This window comes from Haliaeetus albicilla, chromosome 6, assembly GCF_947461875.1.
Source record: "Haliaeetus albicilla chromosome 6, bHalAlb1.1, whole genome shotgun sequence".
In the NCBI taxonomy this organism is placed as follows: Eukaryota; Metazoa; Chordata; class Aves; order Accipitriformes; family Accipitridae; genus Haliaeetus; species Haliaeetus albicilla.
The window spans coordinates 34,295,401-34,319,043 of record NC_091488.1 but is presented as its reverse complement, the minus strand read 5'-3'; the positions used below and the strand labels follow the sequence as shown (position 1 = coordinate 34,319,043).

General features: G+C 38.6%; 1 protein-coding gene across 2 annotated transcripts in view; it reads right to left on the bottom strand.

Moving 5' to 3' along the window:
• The window catches only part of PROS1 (protein S), a 35,350-nt gene that overhangs the window by 2,830 nt on the left and 8,877 nt on the right, over window positions 1-23,643 (bottom strand). For both annotated transcript variants that reach the window (XM_069785503.1, XM_069785504.1), the window contains exons 5-14: window positions 21,913-22,035; window positions 21,631-21,753; window positions 19,601-19,726; window positions 12,712-12,833; window positions 10,056-10,174; window positions 7,772-7,961; window positions 6,630-6,797; window positions 5,382-5,550; window positions 3,601-3,749; window positions 2,568-2,781 (exon numbers count right to left, since the gene is read on the bottom strand). In XM_069785503.1, the coding sequence (XP_069641604.1) occupies window positions 2,568-2,781; window positions 3,601-3,749; window positions 5,382-5,550; window positions 6,630-6,797; window positions 7,772-7,961; window positions 10,056-10,174; window positions 12,712-12,833; window positions 19,601-19,726; window positions 21,631-21,753; window positions 21,913-22,035 (1,503 nt within the window). The remainder of the gene's footprint in view (window positions 1-2,567; window positions 2,782-3,600; window positions 3,750-5,381; window positions 5,551-6,629; window positions 6,798-7,771; window positions 7,962-10,055; window positions 10,175-12,711; window positions 12,834-19,600; window positions 19,727-21,630; window positions 21,754-21,912; window positions 22,036-23,643) is intronic.

Sequence of the window (23,643 nt, the reverse complement as noted above, 5' to 3'; positions counted from 1 at the left end):
CAGAAAGCTACTCTGGATTCAAAACTGCAGGTTCTCAGATAGGGGACCCCTGGGAACTCCACACATTTTACTGCTTCCTTACTGCTTCTTAGAAGGGAATTCTCTGTAAAAGACTCACTTTATCTGTTCCTCATTTAGGTATTGTTTGGGTTACGGCAATATCAGATCATGGATATGCTTCAGGAAACAATGTGTTAAGCACAAAATCAAGCAGGCATTGCTCTGAGGTCTTAGGGTACAACTGGAGTCTTTCAAGGTAGACATAAGGTGATCCACGTACCTTCAGCAACTAGAATGAGGATGCCTAGAAGCTGATCTCAAGAGCATCACCTTTTTTTTCAGATGTTAATCATCCTATCCCTCCTAGAAGATCGACTTGATTGTCTGGGGAACAAGAAATGTTGCTTCCTTGTCATTTCATTTTGCTGTAAGCTGAGGTACTGTACAAATTCCTGTAGAATTGTGCCCTTCTGCTCTTTTTACTCTGGTGATCATAACACTGCTGTCATAGAACTGTGCAAGTCTCATCTAGCCTGCACTGGTTGTGCTGTATTAATTAACAAGGAGGCATACTCGCAATGCTGTTACTAGTTTGAAGAAACATGTATAAAAAATAGGGACTTCTGGCCTTCATGAAATGCACATTTTTGTTAGATGCCTTTTAACCATACAGTTCTGTACATCGTAGCTCAGTGTGGGGATCCTTACCTACCTTTTTACACTGCTCAGTAATCCCAGAGGCTTTTCAGGGGTGAGTTAAGAGTGAATGAATCGGTCTAGCCAAACTGGCTGTACACAGGGATCTAAAGTAGTTTTCCTGTATTACTTTTTCTCTTTTTGGTAACAGAGGCTGTTGTGGAAGAGGGTCCTTTGGATAATGTGGGGAGTTTTGTTGCTTTTTTGAGACCTCCAACTAGAGACTGTTTATGCATACAGAGGGGTTTTTTTTTGTTAATTTGCATGTTGAAGATACCTTTTAAAACTGAGAGATTACACTCACTTTTAAGGCCCAACAAGTAACTAACACTTGCTTCTTATCTATTTAGGATGCCTGACTGAAGCCAAGGTCTTAACTCTTAAGATGCTAATTACTCTGTGGCTGGCAATGTACTAGAAAGAATCATTTAAATATCACAAAGATGAAGAGGTCTAAGAAATTACTGGATTCTTTGTTAAGTTACTATAGCTCAGTTAACCTACTGACACATCTCTACTAAGTAAATACTGACTTCATCTCTCTTTTAAAGAGAGATGGTATTGCAAAAATACCGACGCTGACCTATTGCGATATGTGATGGTACTGCACCATTAGTGCATTATTCTCATTTTACACATTCAATTTGACCTCACCTGGTTATCTGGTTTCCAAGATATTGCATATCCATTCAAAAACAAAATTAGAGGAGAAATTGTCATATTTGGTGCCTAAATTTTGTTACATCCTTGATTACCAGTGTATGAAGACTTGTAGAGAACAAATAAATGCCAACATACGGGCCTGGATACTCAGGCAACCACCACTTCAGACAGAGGCTGTGATACGTGCAGTGCTGCCCTAAACACCTTTCTTCTATTCTGACAAGCAAGTCTAGAGGGTGAACCATAATTCCAGCTTCTCCTGTGTAAGCTACCTTGGAAGAAATGCCTAAAGAGATCATCTCCAATGGATACATAGTTCCTCCCTCCTTTCTCCTCCTGCGCACCTTTGACTCCTGCAGAAGACACACACTGCACATACAGACCAACTGTAACTGGGGCAGTGCTATGACACTGCAGCCTACGTGTAAAATGGATGTCAATTCAAATTGGTCAGATGTGTTGGTCAGACTCTTAGAATTTCCTTAGGAATTGTGGCTTATACTCCCTAAAGTAACTTTAATAGAGGATACAGAAAAGCTCTGCTAGTAGTAATGTTGTAACCATGGTGTCTTTCCTCTACTAGTTTTCAAGTTCTTTTCAAGACCTTAGGCTTTGCAAATTCCTTGTCTGCAGCAATGCTATTTTTCTTCACGATTCAGCCTGAAGTCAAACTATTTTACAGATAAGCATGCGTACACTTCCTGTACAAAATAACATTTGTACATGTCTTAAGACTGGGGATACGCTTGCAGCTTGCTTTAATCAAAATATTTGCTGTTTCAACACATTTTCTGTCTCAAAGATTGCCAGTCATCTATTGCCCAGAGTTTAATTACTGAAACCTGACCTCTCCTTCTGCACTTCTGACAATTTACTTAAAAATGCCTGTTTTTCTTACATCCTTGATGCAGTTCCTAAATTGTGCCAGCTGGTGGCATATCAGAAATACGCAATGCTCACTCCTCCCTAGCTCAAAAATCAAGACTTCAAACCTCTAGAGAAAGACCCATGCCCTTTAATGGGCCTAATAATGCTATTGTCAAAAAGCAGGATCCCTCAGAAGCTGTATAGAATGGATGAAATACGAATCACTTGGGAAAAAACCTGAGGGGTTTTTGTACAGTTGTAGACTTTTTCTAGCTTGGGTAAGGCTGAATATAATCAGGCTTGTACAAATAATCAAATTAATGAAAAGAAATAGAATTCACCTGGCAGGCCACCCAAGTAGGTAACAACATTTGCCATCATTGCCTGATGCAGGATAGACAGCTGCTCTGAATTGCTTCTGACTGTGTGTGAATCAACAGACAGTTCAAGTTGCTGTTTGGTCACTAGAAGTCCAACCAGAACTTTCCTGGGTGTACATAACTTCTTTGATTCCAGATGTGCAACAGTGATGTTTCCAATGGTCACAATGATTTTCTAAATGGAAGAATGGTAGGTCACAAAAGATGTCACATATAACTTTAACACACAATTATACTTAGTTCTGATGCATTTTATATTTGGAAGTAGAAGAAAAGGAAATGTTAGAGCCACATTTTAAAAACTAGTACATTAAGTTGGATAAGTTACTAAAATTGCTGTATAATCATCACCTTTGGTGATGAATACCATTCATTTATATTCTTAAATTTATAAGTCAGAATGTTCACTGTAAAAAAATCTTTGGCTATGGTTCTGAGGTGAAATCCTGTTTCTCTTACAGGCAAAAGGAGTACTGCTACAGTTTCAAAGGTAACGAAGTGTTCGCTATAGGTTCTTATTTCAGGCAAAAGCACGGATTAGCCATAGTGTATAATCATGCTCTCTCAGGATGCCTGATGTAAACAGACGTAAATGGAAACTTAAGGACAAAATGTCTGTTTATAAATTGAAAGTAACATGATGCCATTACTATAGTATCATCATTCTACTTCTGCCATATTCCCCTTTCTGCTTTGTGCATTTGGAAGGAAAGGTGGAAGAAGATGTGATGTAATGGATAGTGCCTGACACAAGAGCAGTTAGTGCTTAGTCACTGCTGTAGCAATCATTAAGAGTAACACATTTTCTGCACATCGCTATATGATCTAAGTGCTTTTTCAAAATATTAATTCAGCCTACCAGCTCCACCGCAAATAAGCGTGAGTAGCTTTTTTTTAGTTTGATTTTTCACAAATGGAGTAGTAAGTTAAGTGAGACAAAAACAAGAGGTGTGACGTATATGTGTATCAGCTGCTATGATAATTGTAAGATCACCTGTGAGTCAGAGGAGTTAGAGTCCACTATGGACAAAGCAAGAGGCACTGTTTCATTAGAAACCAAGGCAAACATAACACCAGTGTCTGTGGATGGGCGAATAGTCAGTGTCACATTTATTAGCCAATCTTCAGCACTGTCAAGATTATCTGTTTTAAAAAGAATAATTGAAATTAATAAATCCATCTGCTAATGAAAAACTAATATGGTGTTAAAAATTAGCATTTAGTCTGCTCCCACTGTGGAAAAATTAGTACTAATCTCCAGAAAAAACAGTGAACTTTGGAATTTTCAGAAAGAACTGTGAGTCTTTAAAAAAAGAAAAAAAAAAAAGAAAAACTTTTAATCCTGCATCTTCCCTAATCTTCTGTGCTTATTTGTCTTTTTTTTTTTTTTTTTTTGCTACCTTCTCCATTCTAATGTGGAATAGGTGCCACATTCATTAGAGGTCAGTTCAAGATTAAACCCAAAAAACTAATTTACTCATAAATTGCTTCCACTTAGTAGAAGATTGGCAGTTATTCTACAATTTTACATTCCAAAGCAGTTCCACTATTAAAATGGGAATATGCAGGTGCGTAAAGTAAATATGCAGATGGTGCAAATATAATTTCCTATAATGCATTCATAGTGAAGCTAATATAAGAATTACTGTTTAAAGAGATATTTGACGTTTTGAGATCTTTGTATCTTTTCTTCCAGTGCCTTTTCTCTCCGCCCCGCCCCCAAAGTCAAAGCTAGTAGTTTCTCAATTTCTAGTAATTTCTTGAGGAAGCAGAAATCCTAAAATATGAGGTGAGGTTGTATCCCTGCACAAAGCCAAATGGGCAGGGAGACAGCGGGCTATAATAGCTCATAGAAGGGTAGCAGTAGGTGTGGGCAGCCTCTCGGTGTTGGGGTCGGGGTGTGAGAATAGAAAGGAGATGGGGTGAAGTCATGGCAGCAGCCCCAAACACAAAGGTCAGGATGAGTCATGGCAGCAGGGTGTTAATGAATGAATGGGAGGAAAGTTAAGGAAATTTGAATGGCATATGAAACCGTGATATAAGTTGGTTGGAAGAATAGAATATAAAAAGCTGGAGAAATCTTCTGAAGTAGGCTAGGGAATTTAAAGAAAAGGCCTAGGAAACAATAGCAAGTCCTGGGATGAAGAGGATTGGGGATAAGAGCAGGGCTGAAGGGTGGCATAGCATTTGCGATGGGGAATAGCATAATGAAAACTGGATTTGGGATGATGCTCAAGAGATGTTTTGTTTTGGGCTCTCGGGTGTGCACAAGTTGATTCTGGATTGGAAATTTTGAAATTAGGGCAGGAGGTCAGGCAAGAAAGTTCTGGGTTCAGGAAGGAGCAAGAGATGCACCTAAAACATCTACGTAGGATGTTCATTTAAAAGCACAATTGCATACACAAAACTATCAGCGATCCTTTTCTCCGTCCTCAATGTTCTTTTTCTGTCAGTAATGTGATAGCTTTTCCCATTGATGAACAGGGGTCAGAATTAGATCTTTGGAAAGTGAATGTGTTCAACAGCACCCATCCTTTGCAAATAAAAGATACACTTCCCAACCTAAAGCACTTCAGAAGTTAAATGGATTGCACCAATGGGATCAGAATTCTCATTCAAGCAAACTTCTAACAGAAGTTATGGGAATCATTGCTGAATGCAGTGGCGTATAGTTTAGTTTGAGTGTGGGGTTGTTTTTTTTTCTTCCTTTCAACAATTCATCAGTTCCATCACCAGTCCAGCAAAAAATAAAGGAATAGACAGAAAAATACTTACTATAGTTTATCTGAAATGTTGCTGTTCCAGTGCCAGGGTAGAAGGATCCTCTCCCCACTGCTATTAAACAGTGTTTACTTTGTTTTTCTTGAATAACTTCTTTTACACCGGAATGTCCCTGATTCATCAGGTTCCAGGCACGAATGCACCCATCTAGCCGAGGGTTAATCTGTAGAAGAATTACAGCACTAGGTGTTTGCATTCAAAGTTGTTTTAAAAATGTTAATAAGGCGTTACTTTACATATCAGCTTATTTCTGAGTAGCCAATAATAGCCCTATTGGTGCTATAGGTTACAGTACTGATGCTGGGAGAAAACAAATGGGACGCATTTAGGACCTCAGCCTTCAAAAGGTATTTCTGATTTAATAACATTTCCCATTTTGATGCCAGTGATCTGTACAAAATAGATTGCTTCAATTTTTAAAGCTCATGCTGTCCTTTCATTTAGGTCACAACAGCTTTTCTGTAGCCAAAAGACAATGATCACTAGCACTGTTCCTTGTTCAAGGTTTCATCTTCTCCTTGTGCCAAAGTACAAAGAAATTTCTGGAATTACTTTCTATTGGGTAAGGGGATGTTGTTGTATTGCTTCATATTTTTTCTCTCTGTTTCACTTTTGAGCAAAAATGGATTTAATTAGAAAAAAAAAAGGTGCAGCCTCTACTGTACAGTAACTTTTTGCCTCTCTGTTTAGACTGCCAATTAGTTTGAGGGCTCCTGGACTGTGATGCAGACACTAGCAACAACTTGACTGTACCCATCTCCAGCATAAGACAGAGCTGTTGAGGATGGAAGACTGAAAGAATCATGGGCCATGTCTAGCCTGGGCTATTATAAAACCTAATAAAAATGAAAGCTCATTGTGCTGCCTGCCTGCACAGTGAATTCCATACCTATTCAGAGCCTGGCAAAAGCTAGCACTAGAAACATGAATCATTCTGAAATGCTCTCACAGCAGAAATGGTGGTGATTTAGGGAATCTTAAAGCTATATTAGGAAACAGGCTACAGAATCCTGAAAGATTAGACCATAAGTGCTGTGTTTTTTCAACTGAAACCTAACTGAAGACAGACTACAAAGCTTCATGCATGTTTATTTTCAAAACAGTGGTTTAATAACCTGATTTTCATCTTCTAAATGGATTCTATGCCACTCTTCCTTCCCCTGTGACTACTAAGTAAACAATACAAACCCGAACAAATAACAGAATGGCATTAATCAACATTACTCTTACTATGTTAGTTACCTGTTTAACAAGAGTGTTGCCCACTTTGCGAGGTAATCCTGCAATGTACACCTTAGTTTCCAAGAAACCCTGTGATTGTTTAAAAAGAGTTCCTGGGCTGTTGATACTCATCACGGCTTCTTTAGCTATTTTTACACTGATGCTGTGTTCTAGTTCTTCAACCGATATCTAGAATTAAATACAAATAATTACATATAAACAGACAAACATGTAGAATATTTTAAATACTAATTACATATGTCTGTATGAAGCATTACTAATGTTTCTCTAAATACCTAACTTGTAAAATAGTTTTAATGCAGTCAATATTTACAGCATATTTAAACTTGAATCACGACAACTGTCCATATCCATGGACATCCACAGGAGGATGATCTTACATTCCACCCTCATCCTACCCCTGGGAAAACCCATGCAGCTGATTAGTTTGCTTTAGAGTTTGCAAGAAGTTGATTTCTACAACTGCTCTATATCCAATCCACATTTGGCATACAGTTGTCCATGTCACTGCAACCTGCTACAGAGGATTGAATCTTCAGATGGGATGTAGACTAAATGGGTTCAACGCTTGCTCCTGATATTACTAAGCATCAAAGTGGATTTCTAATCTCGAGGAAGTTGTACTGAACTGAAACAGGAAGTCTATGCAGAATCCTAGCTTCTCTTGCCCCCTTTTAAAACCAACCAAACAAAACCTAACTGGTGTTAATAATCTGGTGTGATTTAGAGGTGGTGTAAGTGACCAAGGCCTTTCATCCTAGGTATGCAACCTTGAAGAATAAGATGGATTTCTGGTCTAGCAAATGTAAAACTTGCTCTCTAGACAAAGCATTAAGTAACTATGCACTTGACCATGCAATCACACTTTTTAATATTCTGCTGCTTCCTTTTTCATGATTACAAAGAATAATTCCTATGTTGCCAGCTAGTGGTAGTTACCTCTTTCTTGATCGTAAACAGGTGCCACGATTTCCCAGATATAAGGCATTCTTGTGGATTTCTTGGTTGATTTTTAAATCTGGGATTTGAGGGCATCATTTTAAGCCTTTTTAATAGTTGCTTAGTTTCTCCCTACTTTACTTATCAAGAATGTTCCCATAGTGGGTTAAAGGAAGGAAAGGGGAAAAGAAAACCCAGCTTACTATATGCCATAGTCCATCATTAATGGCTTTGCCTCCACTGGTGACTTTTGTTCCAAACTCATTCTTGAATTGAATTTCAATCTTCCCATCACGAACAGCAAGCAAGATCCATGCTGTATTGTCAAGGGATTCTGCATATAGTATAACTCCCTCTGCATCATATGTCCGGAAATCAAATTCTGCTGTAAATCTGAGTTGTGAAGAAGGAATCTTAATAAGAAGACAGGAAATGTGAAATACTGTGTAGCCTAGGATAACTCATTAATAGAGTAAAAAAAAAAAAGTTCATAGATACTAACCTTTTGGTAACTCTGTATCTATCTGAGCAGTTCTGATATTTGCACACAATTAGTCAAAAGCAGAATCTAATAACGTATGCCTTGTTCATCTGAATCCAGTGAAAAGTTTTGAGATTAGCACCCTGAGCTGGGATTTGAAAGAGCCTTGGCTCAGTTCCCAAATCTGCTATGAGCTTTACGTGTGAAGGATACGCACCCCCTTGAGTACAAAGATAGATGTAATATTCATTCCTATTGCATTTCATGGAGATGTGATGGGGAAAAAATTCATGATCTATGATGTGCTTCAGTACAACAGGGTTGCCAAGTGTTGTGCTACAACAATTACAACCTAGCAATTTGCTTTGGTTACTGCTGCCTCTTACATGTCATTCTCTAATTTGAGGATTTGTTACCTGGATCTTGGCAATTGGTTGAATGTGTGTATGTAGCAGAATTATGGTTTACATGGTACCACCTGTACAGTGGAAGAGAGAGAGTACAAGTACAGCAAAAAACAGTCCTTGTCTCCTAGAACTCTTGGACTAGATAAACTAGATGAAGGATGAAAGGAGAAAACAAAGCATTTGGAAGTTAGGATTTGCTGAAGACAACAAAAGGAACAAGTAAGGGAGCTGTAATTAACAACTTGCTTTGCTTTCACTCTCAGTCTTGTTCTTTGTCCACTAGATGTCATTGTCTCTCACGCAGACCCACAGAAAAATCATTCTGTATTTACAGAGACTACGAAGATACCTTCAAACATTTATCATCTTAGAAAGGTCTTCCAGGAGAGCATTAATGGCTGGTCAACTTGGAATAGCAGCAGAGGAAAAAGTTCTCAATATTTATGTCCTTCTCTAAGGTTCTGAGGCTCTGGGGATCACCAGCTCAACAGCTGCTGCTGCTGCTGTTACCCTCAAATTGTTCAGTCAGTAAGTCAAGGAACACTGCAATTTCAGCTGCCACAGCGAAGAAATCCAGGAGTAATAAAGGGGTCACTACTATTAGCAATTGTTCTGACAGCTGTAAAGTAAATCATACAGACAGCACTCTAGACAAGGGACAGCACTCTAGACAAGGTACAGCGCTCTATCGGTGTCCTTGGAACACCCTGTGAAATGAAGCACAGGGGTGGGAGGGAAGCATCTGCCTGGTTTTGTTTCTCAGCAGTATGTGTGTAGCATGTCACAGCTTCTACCCAGAGCAGAAGTGAACTAGCAGCAACATCCAAATGAAAGCCATTCCCATATATAAATAGACGCTGTAATTATCTTCCTATAACATCTGAATTTTATGTTGAGAACTCTAAATGCCTTCCTCTATCTGTATCACTGCCTCCTACCTTCCCCAGCCCCTGCTCTTTCCTTCAGAGGAAGAGTAAGCTTCTGTCATGAGGAAGCACCAATCTTTTTGCTCTCTTGCCCACAAACCAATGGGACTTACTGCCCTCAATCCTCTTCCTTTTTTGCCCATTCAAGTCTGGATCTCTTTGAACTCTTTCTTCCAGTCTATACAGCTCTCCCTACAACAGCACTGGTAACCAGGACTGTAATGGCTGGACTCTGTTATTCATAGATATGATCACGTCTGAATGCCAGTGGTGTATGTCTTGCCCTACCTGTGCACTGTTTCCTGGCTTGGACACAGCTGTTGATACCTCCTACCTGTTTCTGAGGTATTTTGCTGAACTAAAAGTTTTGCCATGTACAAGAACTGCTGTCTGTAGTGATGAGGTGGCTCAAGGACATGGTACAACCAATAAAAGATGCTGTAAACTGAGTCCAGACACTCTTGTCTGTCCACTTTCAAATGAGTCCAGCTTCATCTAAGTGCTAGTATACATAGGAACCCGAGTCAATTCATTCTTCATATAAAAGTATCTTAACCAGTGGGGAGATGGTGATATAATTAGTGCGTGCAATGCACTCCTAAACCCTCAGAAAATTCATGGAAACAAATGTTCATCATTTCAGTGCATACTTTTCTTAATAGCAAATGCTTACCTCGTGACATTTGGCAATTTAAACTTTAAGTACAGAACAGGAATTCCTATAAATTGCTCTGCCAGGTAAAGCAGTTCATAATTCTTTTCAAGGTTCAGTGGGATACATGCAGTAACAGACTGAAAATGGTAGAGAATAAAAAAAGCTGTTAGTGCATTGTGATAGTTCATGAAGCAACTCCTATTGTTAGCCTGTCCCTTTTTTCTTTTTTTTTTAAAGCAATGGCTTACCTCTCTTTTTCTTTTTCTGTTTTTTCTTTTTTTAAATTTGAATACCTATGTACAAATGAAGGGGTGTGTTTTTGGTTTTGCTTGAAATGTCCATTATTTAAGCTGCTGGAGGACAATTCAGGTTGAAACACAGTTCTGGTGGATTGCAACTAATATTTAAATATTTAGTATTTGAATCAAGAATTCAAATCTTCCACCAGGAACTTTTCTTTCACCAGGGACCTGTGACACGCACTTACAAGGGTCCTGCCAGGCTCCATTATTAAAGTTGTCTGGAATCTAAACCTCATCAGGTGTTAGAAGGGAATGGGGCCAGAGCTGTGCCTTGAAGATTTAATAATAATTAAAAAAACCCCAACAAAACCAAACAAACAACCCCCCCCCAAACAAACCCCACCTTTTATTTTCTTTATCAGTATTGATGTACAACTACTCATAGCTGAACAATCTCTAGTACTACTAGAATCATTTACCTGGAATAAAAAGTAACATTTTACAAGTGGATTAAGTAATGGATTAAAAGAAAATGTTTCTATCTGGCTGTTCCTTGAATGTACTTGTCCTATTTGAGCTCTGGAAAGGCATGCTGATGAAATCAACACCACAATGACTGCTGGAGTAGCACTGAATTAGTATTTCTGAGAACTGTTAGTGGGGATATGAAGCTCTTAAGACTTGATTCTCAGGAAAACTGTAACAGAAGTTCTAAGTATTTGTGGCAACTGAAAGGCCTACAACAGTATGTAAAACTGGGATTAATCCTAATGCTCTAGCCAAAGTCAGTGTGAGTAATCACAGTCAGCCAACTGTAGTTGCAATGAGAGGGGAAAAAATGGTGCTTATTCCTTCAGGTATTCATCTACCTGAAGTTTTAAACAAAGACATTTATACCCAGGAATAATGTCTATTTCGTGTGTGGTATAGTTTGAACTAGTAAAACATTCAGTAAACAAATGCCGGGTATCCATTCTAAGGCATTGTTGACTTCTTTGTCTTCTGAAACTGTGATGTTATAATTAGTAATATCTACAGTTTTGTTTTAAAAGTCAAGCATTCGGATTTCCTTTTGGTACAGGGAACTAGGCTCTGCATGTGGAGAGAGGTGGGAAGACTCTTCCAGAATGTGGTTTAGAGCACCTGTCTCATTGACTAGTAGGAGCCTAAAAGTCTCTTTGATCGAAAGTTATCCCTCAAAACACCCCTTGAATATCTTCTATATGATGGCAGTATAGTAGTCCTACAGAACAATCAAGAACAGGTGTGAAGGGCTTTTCTGTTCTCAAGACATGCTGTGCTTTGGTAAAAGTTAACAATGCAGTTCCCAAACTCTGACTTCTGTATTCACTACGCAGCAGTTTCATTAAATATATAGGTGTTCATCCTGAATTTTATGGCTGCTTCATTTTATGTCTGCTAGTGTCACTAGTCTTCAGATTGCACATATTTTCAGCTGATTGCACTTTTTTTTTCCAATTAAAAGGCGTGAAACTAGCTTTCAGAGAGTTAATCACTTTTGAACAACAGTATTGAAAATAACATGTAATGAGGCTAGAAGATGCTCCTCCTATTTCATGAATAAGCAAAATGAAATATAATGACTGCAGGTGTTGTTCAGATATTAAATTTCAGAAAGTACAAACAAGATCTAATACATACATGCTAGAACTTGTGTCAGACCTTGTTCCTACAGTTTAAGCCCAATTTTGTTATACTGTTAGAGGTGGGGTTTCTTGTTGGCAGTTATCTGAACTCACTTAGCATAACAAGTCTCAGCCTGCCTGAACCTTTCAAAGTATACAGAGAACCACTCACAAGAAAATCCTTGAACTGGGATTCTCCAGAGATTCAAACTTTCTGCTACTAAGAAATGTAAATTTTCAAACTGAGCAAGAACAGCCGATTTTGGCTGAGATGTTCTTCAATTGGCAAGTATTACTAAGTGCTTTTTCTTAAGCTATGGCAGATGAGAACTGTGGAAAACAATCCATTTTTTTCAACCTGAACAGGAAAAGCATAGAGTAATTCTGAAAGAGTGAGTGAAAACTTTTGTGCAGTCTAAGGAAAATCTGGGAACATATGGACAAATGGAGTATTCTGGCTCTGAGTAAGCTGAAGAGGGATTATTTGTTTGATAGGAGAAGGCTGGGGCTTATTTTGGTAGCAGCAGGGAATAAAGATGACTGGCTAAGGCAAGCTTCCCTTGACAGGATTCCTGTAAATGAGCATGCATGAACTGAATGGCACCTAAATCCCTACTGGGTCTGCTTTGTGAGCCAAACCACAGCTCAGAGTCCCCAGCACTTTCTCAGCAATTTTGAATCAGTTCTTAAATAGCTTCCAATTTTCCTTAATCTAACTTTTCCTGTCATCAAGAAATATCCAACATTATGATCTTCTGCATGGAATTTTACATAGTGTAGTTTTACCTCACAATTCTTCATGTCCTTAGAGAGCTTGAATCCTTTCTTGCCGTCACAATAGCAGCTATAACTTCCTGGAGAGTTTACACAGAGTTGAGCACAAACATTTTCAGCACATTCATCAATATCTAGGAGAAATGGAAGCATGCAGAAAGATTTATTCAGATTATTCATGGCACAGACTGAAAACTAACACAATAAATTAATGGAATAATGGACAAGATGGGTTCTCTGGCATAACATGAATCCAATAGGTGACTGCTGCTAAGCTAAACTAATGCTAATGGATGTCTCCTATGCAAAGTTTACAATCCAAAATTATCTGCTGGGTGTACAAGACCTAGTAATTTCATAGAGGTCTTGTGTGCAGAGCTGGGGAAAACCTGGTCTGATTTGTAGGCAGTAAGAGGCTGCTGTAAGGTGGCTGAATTAGTGAAAGAGAGCTCAATAAATCACTACCATTTACGGCAGAAATGCCATTCTGGGCCAGATCTCTTCCTTTCCCTATAAGATGTCATGAGAACTTAGAGTATTAGGAGTATATATGGCAAGTATGTAGAGAAAGGATGTGCTTTATTCTCATAAAACCAAAATAATCTCAGAGCAAAATACTTTTTAAAATAACATACAATCATCTCATAAATAAGTTTCAGACAGCATCTATTTGTGGACACCAATCTGATTTGAGCTGCTAATAAGCTAAACCAACTAAAGGAACTTCATTTTCTATTTAGTAGGCTGTACACAATAAATAATCTAGCAATGAAAGGCTGTGTAAAAGGTCAATGTAACTGTTACATTTCCAATACAGAAACAAACAAAATCTCTCCTGGATAAGATACTCTAATGAGGGTGATTTTGGGCCTCACATTAAAGAAACTGCAATACTTATTTTGAAAGAAATGGCCCTTCTAGTGGGAATAATCAATTTTGTGCCAATGTGTGCATTTAAAAAAATCGGTTTTATACTATTCTAGGGTTTCTTTTAAAGATTAAAATACTTTTTTTCTGTTGCTTGGGGGAGGAGAGACAAAAAGGAAAAAAAAAACCCAAACCCAAGAAAAAAAAAAACACCAAAGCCACACCAAAACCTTATTGGAGAAACTGTTACTTTGTAGTGACCATGCATAATCTCTTGTCCAAAACATGCTACTATGTTTAACAGCTTGTGGATGCTACTCTGATTCCTACCTCTGCTGCAGTTAATAATCCTGGGCAAGTTATTTTACTGTCAAGTACTAGCATTAAAATGGCCAACAGTTCATGAATAGGTTGAGGAAACTGGTCTCAATGTTCAGCTGAAGAGTTTCCTATTACTAAAATGTCTTCTCTTCCTCACCTTTGCCGTAAGTCATCACTGCAAGGGCTCTGTGCTCAGGCTTACACTCCTTTGTACGTGATCTTACCAGAAGAAAAAGCTGTACTGTTCTGTACTGCAGCTAATACAGCCAGAACCAAAGTTCTGCTCAAGATCTAGTCACATGCTGTGTCAGTCTTCCTGCAGTCTGATGTGTGGCTGTGTAAGCTACAGGATTCAAATACGGTCTTGTGCTAGTGTTTGCATAATTTCTACCTCCTTCCACTCATCTCCCATTCTACCCTCTGATCTTCAGAAGCTGGATGGCCCTTTACATAGGCTGGTCTGTGTGATACCAACTTTCACGTTCACTCTTTGCATGAACTACTGAGGACTCTTCTGAGTCACTTCTATTAGCTCCAGAATGGTTGCTTACCTCTGCTCTGCTAAGCTGAGAACCATCTGCTGTGTAGCAGGCTGATGGAATATAACAGTGAGGTTTTCCTCCCCCACTTTTTTTGGAAAGAGTTTCAGTGCCGTTTTGAGCTAGCTTAACAAGTTTAAGAATGATTGCACTGTATGCTAGAAGCCTGTCAAGTGTCTTGGGCATTCTGTTGAAAGGCATAGGATGCAATACAGATATCTAGTATATTCAAGCTGTGTAAAATTCAACATGGCATTAGCACTCTACAGCCAGCTCCACCACCTCCTTGCTTCCATTTCACCAGAAGAGCTCTCTCCCCTGGAAGGGGGTGAGGGATGGGAAAAGAAACAAGGTTCTTAATGGGAGTTCTCTGCATTACTGTCATGGTACTTCTATAAACAATGAGCTTGAACCAACTGCTCTGTACACAGTTCCACTGCCTGTCCCAGGAGGGTTCTCTGAGGATACACTGGGTTATAAAGACACATGGAAGACCTCAAGCCTTTGACAAGCAAGCACTGCCAGTTTGTTTTCCCGTTCTGGGGAAAAGATTTGATATTGGAAGACAGTTCCTAAAATATAAGTAAGTGGAGAGTTGATGACTGGCTTTTTGGATTGTTCAAGTTCTAACTGGTCCTGGGTTCATAGCTGCAGAAAAGGTTATGTAGGAGATTCTTCACTTCTTCTTCTATTCCTTCAACTGCTTCATCTATCCAAAATGTCAGCTAAGTGAGTAAAGGGAATTTTTAATATAGAAAAACAGTACTGGGTGTTTCTTCATGTTGATCTGACATTTTGCAGATGTTTTCTGTGTTGCATCCTCATAAATCAATCTAGTTTTAAATAATGAGCATATAAATTAAATTGTGACTGTGTCTGAAATTACAGTCCCTTCAGAGATGAATGTTTGCTAGTGTTAAGAGTTTTATCCTTGCTCAGATTTGAGAAAGCTGTCCTGTTAAAAAGTGTAACTCCGAATGTATATATGTATGCACACATGTGCAGATTCCTGCAACTGTAAATTACCACCCCCCTACTCATGGTTTAATTACTACTTATTTCATTCATTTTGGCCTCTGTCACTTAGGGCAGTAAGGTGCAAGGGTGGGTTGCAATATCTAAGTGCTTATTTTGAAGTCTTATTCAAACTTCTTTCCATATGCTTTGGAGACAATGTTTGGGCATTAGTCACATGGCAGGATTTTGTCAGCTGTTATGAAATAATTTGCTGATGCATATTTGCAACTGATTGACACCCTTCATTTCTTCCAGCTACAACTAGATTACCTCTTACTCTTTTGTTTGGCATGTGTACTCCTTTCCATTTAGAAATCATTAAACTGTTTATGGTCTTGATGAGGGTTCTCTAACCCAGTAGATTGCAAGCTCAGCTTGGTGAAAGGGGTTCTGCTGGGAAAGTCACTTCCTAATAATTTCTGGAGACTGGCAACCTGATGTCTAATTAAAACTAAGACTACAAGATGATGTGTTACAATGTGAAGCTGCTTCTGTCACTGTTGTTTGTGCATCCTGGCTAACATGCAAACGAGGCAATGACAAAATCCAAAATGTAGCCTAGCCACAATGTGCCATGGGTGAAAAGAACACTTTCTGTGTCCTTTCCTATCCTGCCTGTTTTGGGGAAAAAAAAAAAAAAAAAATTCCTTCTAGTTATGATCATTTTGGGATCTGAAAAGGACAAGAAATTGATCTAGGCCTAAGCGCATAGAGAGAAGAAAAAAAAAACCCAAACAACCCCAAACACCCAAGCCTATAGCCTGCTTCACTGTGGAGATGTAAAAGGAAATAAAAAATCTAACACCTCCCAAGAGCAATTGGAGTAGAGAGACTCCAAGAAGCACCTCGTTTCCCATGCACTTCCCAGAGGAGCATGACTCTGTGTAGACACTTTATGAGTCATTGTTCTCTGTGAAAGATCCTGTACCCCTTCCAGTACTTGAATGCACAGCAGTACAAAAGTAAAACTACAAGCACTGGGTAACCAGTAGCACTACAGTAAATCTGAGTGCTGAATTCTCTGAAAGCAGTAGTTAATTTTGAGCATGTTCTTCAGGCCCCGGGCCTGCAGACAGAGACTTATGAAGTTATTATGAAAGTTTATCACACAGTTTGGGAGATGAATATCTATCATTAAATCAATTACTCAGAGACTTGCACCAGTCTTATAGGGGTGTAAATTTCCATTACCCAAAATGAACCTACTGCTCAAGGGTAAGGTATCCCTCCAGAGTGTACTATAGCAGCAGAGGGACAGGAAAGCTTCTTGGATAGGTATGAAGTCTCCTTCCTCAGCAGACATTCTGGAATCCCTGATCAGTCCAAATGGCAGGATCTCCCCATGCGTAGTTAATTGTCCTGCTACAGAAATGCTGACATGCACAGGCTGGAGGGGACCAAGTTTTCTCGAGGTTTGTTTTAATCATTTATGCTATAACTATCCTGCTTTTTTTTCTTCCAAGCTGTAGTCAGCATCTTTGCATGTTTGTTTGAGCTCTTTCAAAGGCTTCCCACAGATCTGTCCAAATGTCCGTCCCACATCATAAAGCAGTCAGTAGAAGCTATTTGCACAAACCCATGAACCTGAGCAGCATCCTGGGTTTATACAGCTGCTTTCAGTGGAAAGCTAAAATAGCTTGCTTCAGGTAAGCTGCTAAGCTATGATAAAATCAGCCACAAAAGAGCTGCATACCCTGTCTTGGAAGGGAGCTACTCTGTATAAACCTAGGGAAATACGGTGATTTCCCCAGAGCATGGATGAAGGTAGGCAGGATTTTTTGTGTGTTAAACTGTTCATGTGGGAAGGGGAAACCCTGATTCCTTGTCTCAAATTTTCACACTAGTGCTAGGGAGGGACTAATAAGTGAAATACAGACATACTCTGTGCTGTTTGATTAACTGGTTCAGTCACTTTTTTGAGAGAATTTCCCCCTTCAGAGAAGGAAGAATATGGGGCAAGACATGCCAAAACTTAGGTCATTCTTTAAAATACCGGTTCAGCTTGGTTTTTCCCTCAGTACTGACTGCAAGACAGACCCATCTAGCACAATAAGCATACTTACTCATTCCCACTACCCCTTCTTTTGGCAAGGTGTTTGAAATTGCAAAGGTGGTGAGAAGAAGGTAATCAAATTCTGCATACAAAATTGCATGGCTTCTATGAAACAAAGACTGGACTGTACAGATATCTTCCACTGATAGTGTCTCCCAAAAGGTGGGGATGAAGAACTGCAGCAACATTCTCCTGGGAATGGGTAAGGAAAAAATAACCCCAAACTCTCTCTCTTCTATTCCACTCTAACTGGATCTGTCATCACAGAGATAGTTGTGCATAAATGTATGTAAATTTGATTTTTCTAATAAGCATAATTTAATTTGGCCACCTACACGCAATATGACAATGAAAAGCTAATGTCATTTAGTATTTCTGTAAGGCTACATTCCTGTCAGTCTGCACAATCCTGTCCTTCGACAGGATTTGGTGACTCATTTAATGTGGTTACAACAAGGTCTGAAAGCTTAGCAGCATAATCCTCCTTCTAGGAGGTAAGACTTTGCTCATTTTAATGTCCTCATCTTGCAACCTTCCGGAATCCACGTTTCAGAAGAAAAACAATACTTAAATTCAATTTGATGCAACCCATGTATCTGCAAAAAGGACTAAAAGGAGCGAGAATTAGATTAATGACTGTGAAGTTTTTCTCATTTCAGTGCACGCAGGGACACAAAATTGCAGTAACATTTTAATCCTGTAGTAACTGGACAAGGAGCAGACATCTGAATATGTCATCATTGCCACTATGCAAAGCTTTGTCACAAAAAAGCTGCACAAAAAGCCATGGAACAGAAGATTCATAGCCAGCAAGAAGCTAGTTTTGTGTCCTTTTGAGCAATAACATAAAGGCAGCATTTAAAAATCAGTCACAGATGTATTTTTCTTAAAATGGCAATGTAGAAAATTCCTCTTCATAGTAAAACTCTAAGAGCTTATATATCGCTTCTACAACTGAAATTTAATTTCTGATGTGTGTACTAAACAGAAACTTTTACAAGTAGAGAGAAATAAAATACGTTCTAGGAAAATTAAACAAATACTTTATGATGGTCTGTGTATGAATGGCTTCTTGCTGCTTTACTGCTAGCTGTCAGTACTTCTCAATTTTACTATAATTGTTACAGAACTTTGTTTTGAAATTCTTTCTTCCAGATTTTCATTTCAGAAAAGAATAGTCCTGAAGAAAGATTCTTTTGGTGCAGCTCCTTTTTTCATAGGTCCTTTTCTGGGCATTTAAGAACATTTTATTTTAAATAAAATCTTCTATACAACTGCCATACTGCCATTCCAGCCTAGAATGGAGATCAGCTTACTCTAACGCTGTTATTTTCTAGCATAACTAGATACCCTGAGGAAGGATTAGACAGATGTTATTTTAAGTGGAATTCAATGACCCCAGTGAAAAGCTCTTTCCAATATCTGAGATCTAAGGACATATAAAGGACAGAGACTGAGCCCCTGGCCATGAGAACTAAATAAGCACCTGAACAGCCCATCAGATGGATATAGACAAGTTTTTGAAGTTTTTAAGTACAGTTTTCATTTCTGGTGATTATCTCTTTATAAATCTTCCTAACCATCTTGCCCAGTTTGGAATTGCCAAATAAGTACTTTTAATTGCTTTTGCTATAGCTTGTCTTGAGTTAGGGATACATATTGAACTGATTGACATCAAATATTCCATCCTTATAACTGTAATGATGCTTAAAAACAAGGCACAAGACACTCTACTAATGTGCAGATCCTCAACACTTTGCTCCAAGTTATCTGAAAGAAATATGCTAGCTGGTTTGAGAGCTTGGACAGAAAGTCCTCTCTACAGTGGGACAGGAGAGCTCCCATGAACTGAGAAAGTTATCTGGCAAAGAGCAGAACACCCGAGTATACCATAAAACCCTCCAAAGTCTGGGAGTAAGTCATCGCAACTGTATACACTACATGTAATATAGCCTGACTGAACCTCTGAAAGAACAATTGAGTCATATTGTAATAAACAGTATGAAGATTAATAAGTACACCACTAGATGAGATGCTGGAGTTTGGTATAGCAGTGGATTAAAAAAAGAAAAAAGCCAGGGAGCGGGGGAGGAGAAAGGCCTACCTTCACAGTTCTTGGAAGTTGAATTATATGTGTAGCCTTCTGCACATTCACATTCATATTCCCCCAGGGTGTTTTTACAGATGGCTGTCCCACAGATATTCGGATGTAACACACATTCATTTATATCTAGAAATACAAACAAGTTATTAAATTTGTCTCTTGTGCACCATTTTCTTCCTAACCCTATCCAAAACTGTGCAAACTGAGTGAGGCTGGCAAACTGGCTTTTTCTTGCTAGGTCTACCATGCTTTCATAGCAGACTATAGCTATAGCCGTAAAGATTTCCAGAGGTCTCTAAAAGGCACTTCTGCGTGGCCTCAGTGAAAAATGAATTCTCTGCCTGCCTACCTTTCTCATGCTTTCATGTGTTCTGTGGATAACAGGAAAAGGGATGCACTTCCAGGAAGGCATAGAGAGAAAGAGTCTGCAGATTTCCTATAAGCTAGACCAGACTGCATAAGAAAATCCTATCTTAGAAAAAGACATCCAGAAAGACAAGAGATAATCCTATCAGAGTTTCTTACATGCTACAATCAATTCATGTCACAATCATCTTTTAATTGGCTATGCTGACAGGTGTTCAAGTCCCTTGCTGTCTCTCCATCCCTCAAACCATTTTTGTGTCTATCTTCTATGTTGTTTCCAATTTTTCAATGTCATTTTCAAAATGCAGATGTGACAACTGGAGGCAGCATATAGTATCAATCTTACTAAAGGTCTTGTAGACAGAAAAATATCAGATCCCTGGTAGTACTTCAATTCCCACTTGTATGTGCAGGGATCATTCTAGTATTCTCTGTGGTTTTGTAGTAGTTGTGGAAATGGTGCTGCACAGGGAGAATAGATTCTGGCACCAGCTTGCTAGGACTTCCAAAACATTTTTTAAGTCAAAGCTGTCCTGAATTTGGCCTACTTTTCTACAGTTACTGTGTGTACTCCAAATTCCTAGGTGTATAATTCTGTAGTTGGATGTAATGAAACACTTAAATCTGCTTTATCAAATGACCAAACTAGTACTCTAGGTACTAAGGTATATTAGTGTATTTTTATCTTTTGATTATTTTTTAACCAGCTTTTCCAGTATCTTTCCAAGAATTACAGAGATTCTAACCAACTTATCTGCTTGCCCTTTTTGACAAAACAGCCATCTTCTGTTCTTCTGGAATTTCTTTGGAAATTATTCATTCACGATAATATACAGACTAAATGACGTGACAGCGGGAGATGGCCCTTAAGTCCGTCCTCTTAAATTATTTGACATTCACCAAAACTGTTGTCATAGTTCGGCAATAAAATATAACATTAAAATGGAATGAGGTAGTATTTTTTTCTAACTATGCAGTAAGAATTGCTAATTATGTCAATACATAGTCTTTTTCTGGAATGGAATGAAGCATGTAGGTCATGGCCAACAATAACAGACACAAGCATGTACAGAAAAAAAATTATGCTGGATGAATAAAAGACGAATCTTTCTCTCCACTAAGAGCATTTTCAGATTCATTAATAGTTTCTTCTCTAATGAACTTCAAACTCCCAAAAGAGCAGCATCACTAATTAGGAGTGATTCAGCCTAAACCAGTGTTTACCAGACAGGATTTCCGTGGTAACAATATTAGCTGATTGCACCACTCTAGATTCTTGTTTCAGCATGCTTAAAAGGTACGTGAAACTGGTTAGTGACCAAAACAAGCTTTATGGAGCTCTAGTAATGAAGCAAAATCTAATCTATAGCCTCTCTCTTTTTTTTTTTTTTTTAGTTCTTTTTTTTTTTTTCCCTGAATTGGTTTCAACCCACCTCAGTTTCTCGATCTGGTTCACTATACGGTTGCCCAAATGCTTGCAGTGGTGTAAGGCTGCAGGTGGAACGAGTAGCCAAGCTGAAGCAGGACTGCATCTTTCAGAGGCAATGCAAGCTTCTGCTGACTTAGAGCATTTATGGAACTACTGGACTAAATTCCTTCCCCTCTCTAGTCAACAGGCAATGTACTGTCATGTAATGATGTTCTCCTTAAGTCTCACTTCCTACCTCCACAATCCCTTTTATTTGAATGCATGAAGTAGCCGTCTTCACATAAACAACGGTAGCTTCCAGGTAAATTAGAACAGCGTTGGCTACAACCTCCATTTATGTCTTCACATTCATTTATATCTAGAAGGAAAACAAAATAAAAATCTCTGCTGAGGGGAAGGCATTCATTGACCAACTGTGTGAGGGTAGGTATACTTAAAGATCTGATACTATTCAATAATAGCAGAACTATAATAGTGTTCCTGAGAGCTAACAGCATAATGAGATTAGAGACTATACCTTCTTCACATTTCTCTCCTTGCCATCCTGGTTTACAGACACATGTATATTTGGCTTGTCCATCTATGCAATCCTTATATCCATCTTTATGGCATGGCAGAGGGCTACACTGATTTGAGATTTCTGTGGGATGGAAAACATTGGGAATACTTGTTATCTGTTTGCCTTTTTTTCTCAAGGATCAGTTTAGTCTTCCTTCTTCTCTTCCCACAGGTACCTTTCATGAAATAGGAAAGGGCTTAATGCATAACATCAAGTACCCATACAACCACCTTGCTACTAATTCTGTCAGCAAGAATTTGCAAGTGATTGAGAAAAAACAAAGCCACCAGTACTTTTTCTGTTTTCAGAAAGAAAACAACTTGAAAACAAATGACTCCTCACTAAGACATGTTAATCCCTGCAAGATGTGACCAAACACAGACTTGATACTATTTTCATTATGTTTTAAGGATGTATTTCACTTTTTAAAGAACAGTGCTCTGTGCCATCATATTACCACAAATTTCACTAGAAGTAACAATGTTTCAAGAATACCAAGAATTCAAGATTATAGAGATCAGTTTCTCTGTTCAAGGAGGGTCACATTTACCGAGAAACTAACACCTCAGGTTGCCTTGGCTGTCCAGGTCCTGTGGGTAGACTGGATACATCAGTGTCTAATACTGTCACCTCTTATAAATCAATGACAAACAAATTTGCATCATAAAGAGCGACTGAAGACTCTTTATACATGCTAGCAAGATCTCAGAAAGCAAGGCTCAAAATACATAGATTGCGGCAGAGAACACAGAATTCACTGCCTTTTTTCCTCTAACCAAAATACATAAAGTCCTTTTAACTTTTGCCACCATTTTCATAATCTTACATCAGCATACCACATAAGGCATCGTTCTATTTGTGTCTCTTGAATATGCTGGCAGCTTCTGGATTATTTATCTGCGGGCCTCCAAACATGACAAATACATTGTTTCTACTTTAAAGTTATGTTCTTGTAAAGCTCTAGAATGTCATTCTGAGGCATGCTTTTAAAAAAAAAAAGTAGCATCCTAAAAAACAGAGAGCAGAATGAAAAGAAGAAAGCATTTAGTGATGTTCAGATTCAAAAAAGTGGAATAAAAGGCAAGTGTTCCTGAAGACTGAAACTTGCTAAAATTCTGTACATAAGGCCTCATTGGATATCTTAAATGTTTCTTACTTCACTCAAAGGAACTAAAGAACTGAGCCCCACAGAATTATAATTTTAGCCGCCTGTGACTAAGAAAGCTTAACAAAATCTGTGTTAGTATATTTGTCAATTAAATCTACTTCTAATTAAATTCTGCTGCAAGTAAATCCAAAAGCCCAGAGGCCAGCCAAGCTCCAAAACTACAGCGCACATCTAGAATAGGTGCTGCATGTCATGTAGTATTCACAGTGCAGACCAAGGGACTCCAGTGGCAGACTGACAGAAGAAATTGTACAGAAGAAATAAAAGGAATAGGGTTTATGTATGGATCCTTCACAGCAATCTCCAAATGTAAGTTCTAAAACTCCCTACATTTTTTTTCTCTTTTTTGATTATTTACTGCTTTTGTAGGTCCAGGAACAAGTGTGTGAACTAAGGTTGGTATGAGCAAAGCACTTCATATGTGATAGATGTGGAAGGCACCCTCAGAGTGTGCAACTGGGGAACAAACTTGACTAAATGTTTCTAAGCAAAAGGCAGTGAGGGCTTGTGAGAGTCGGAAC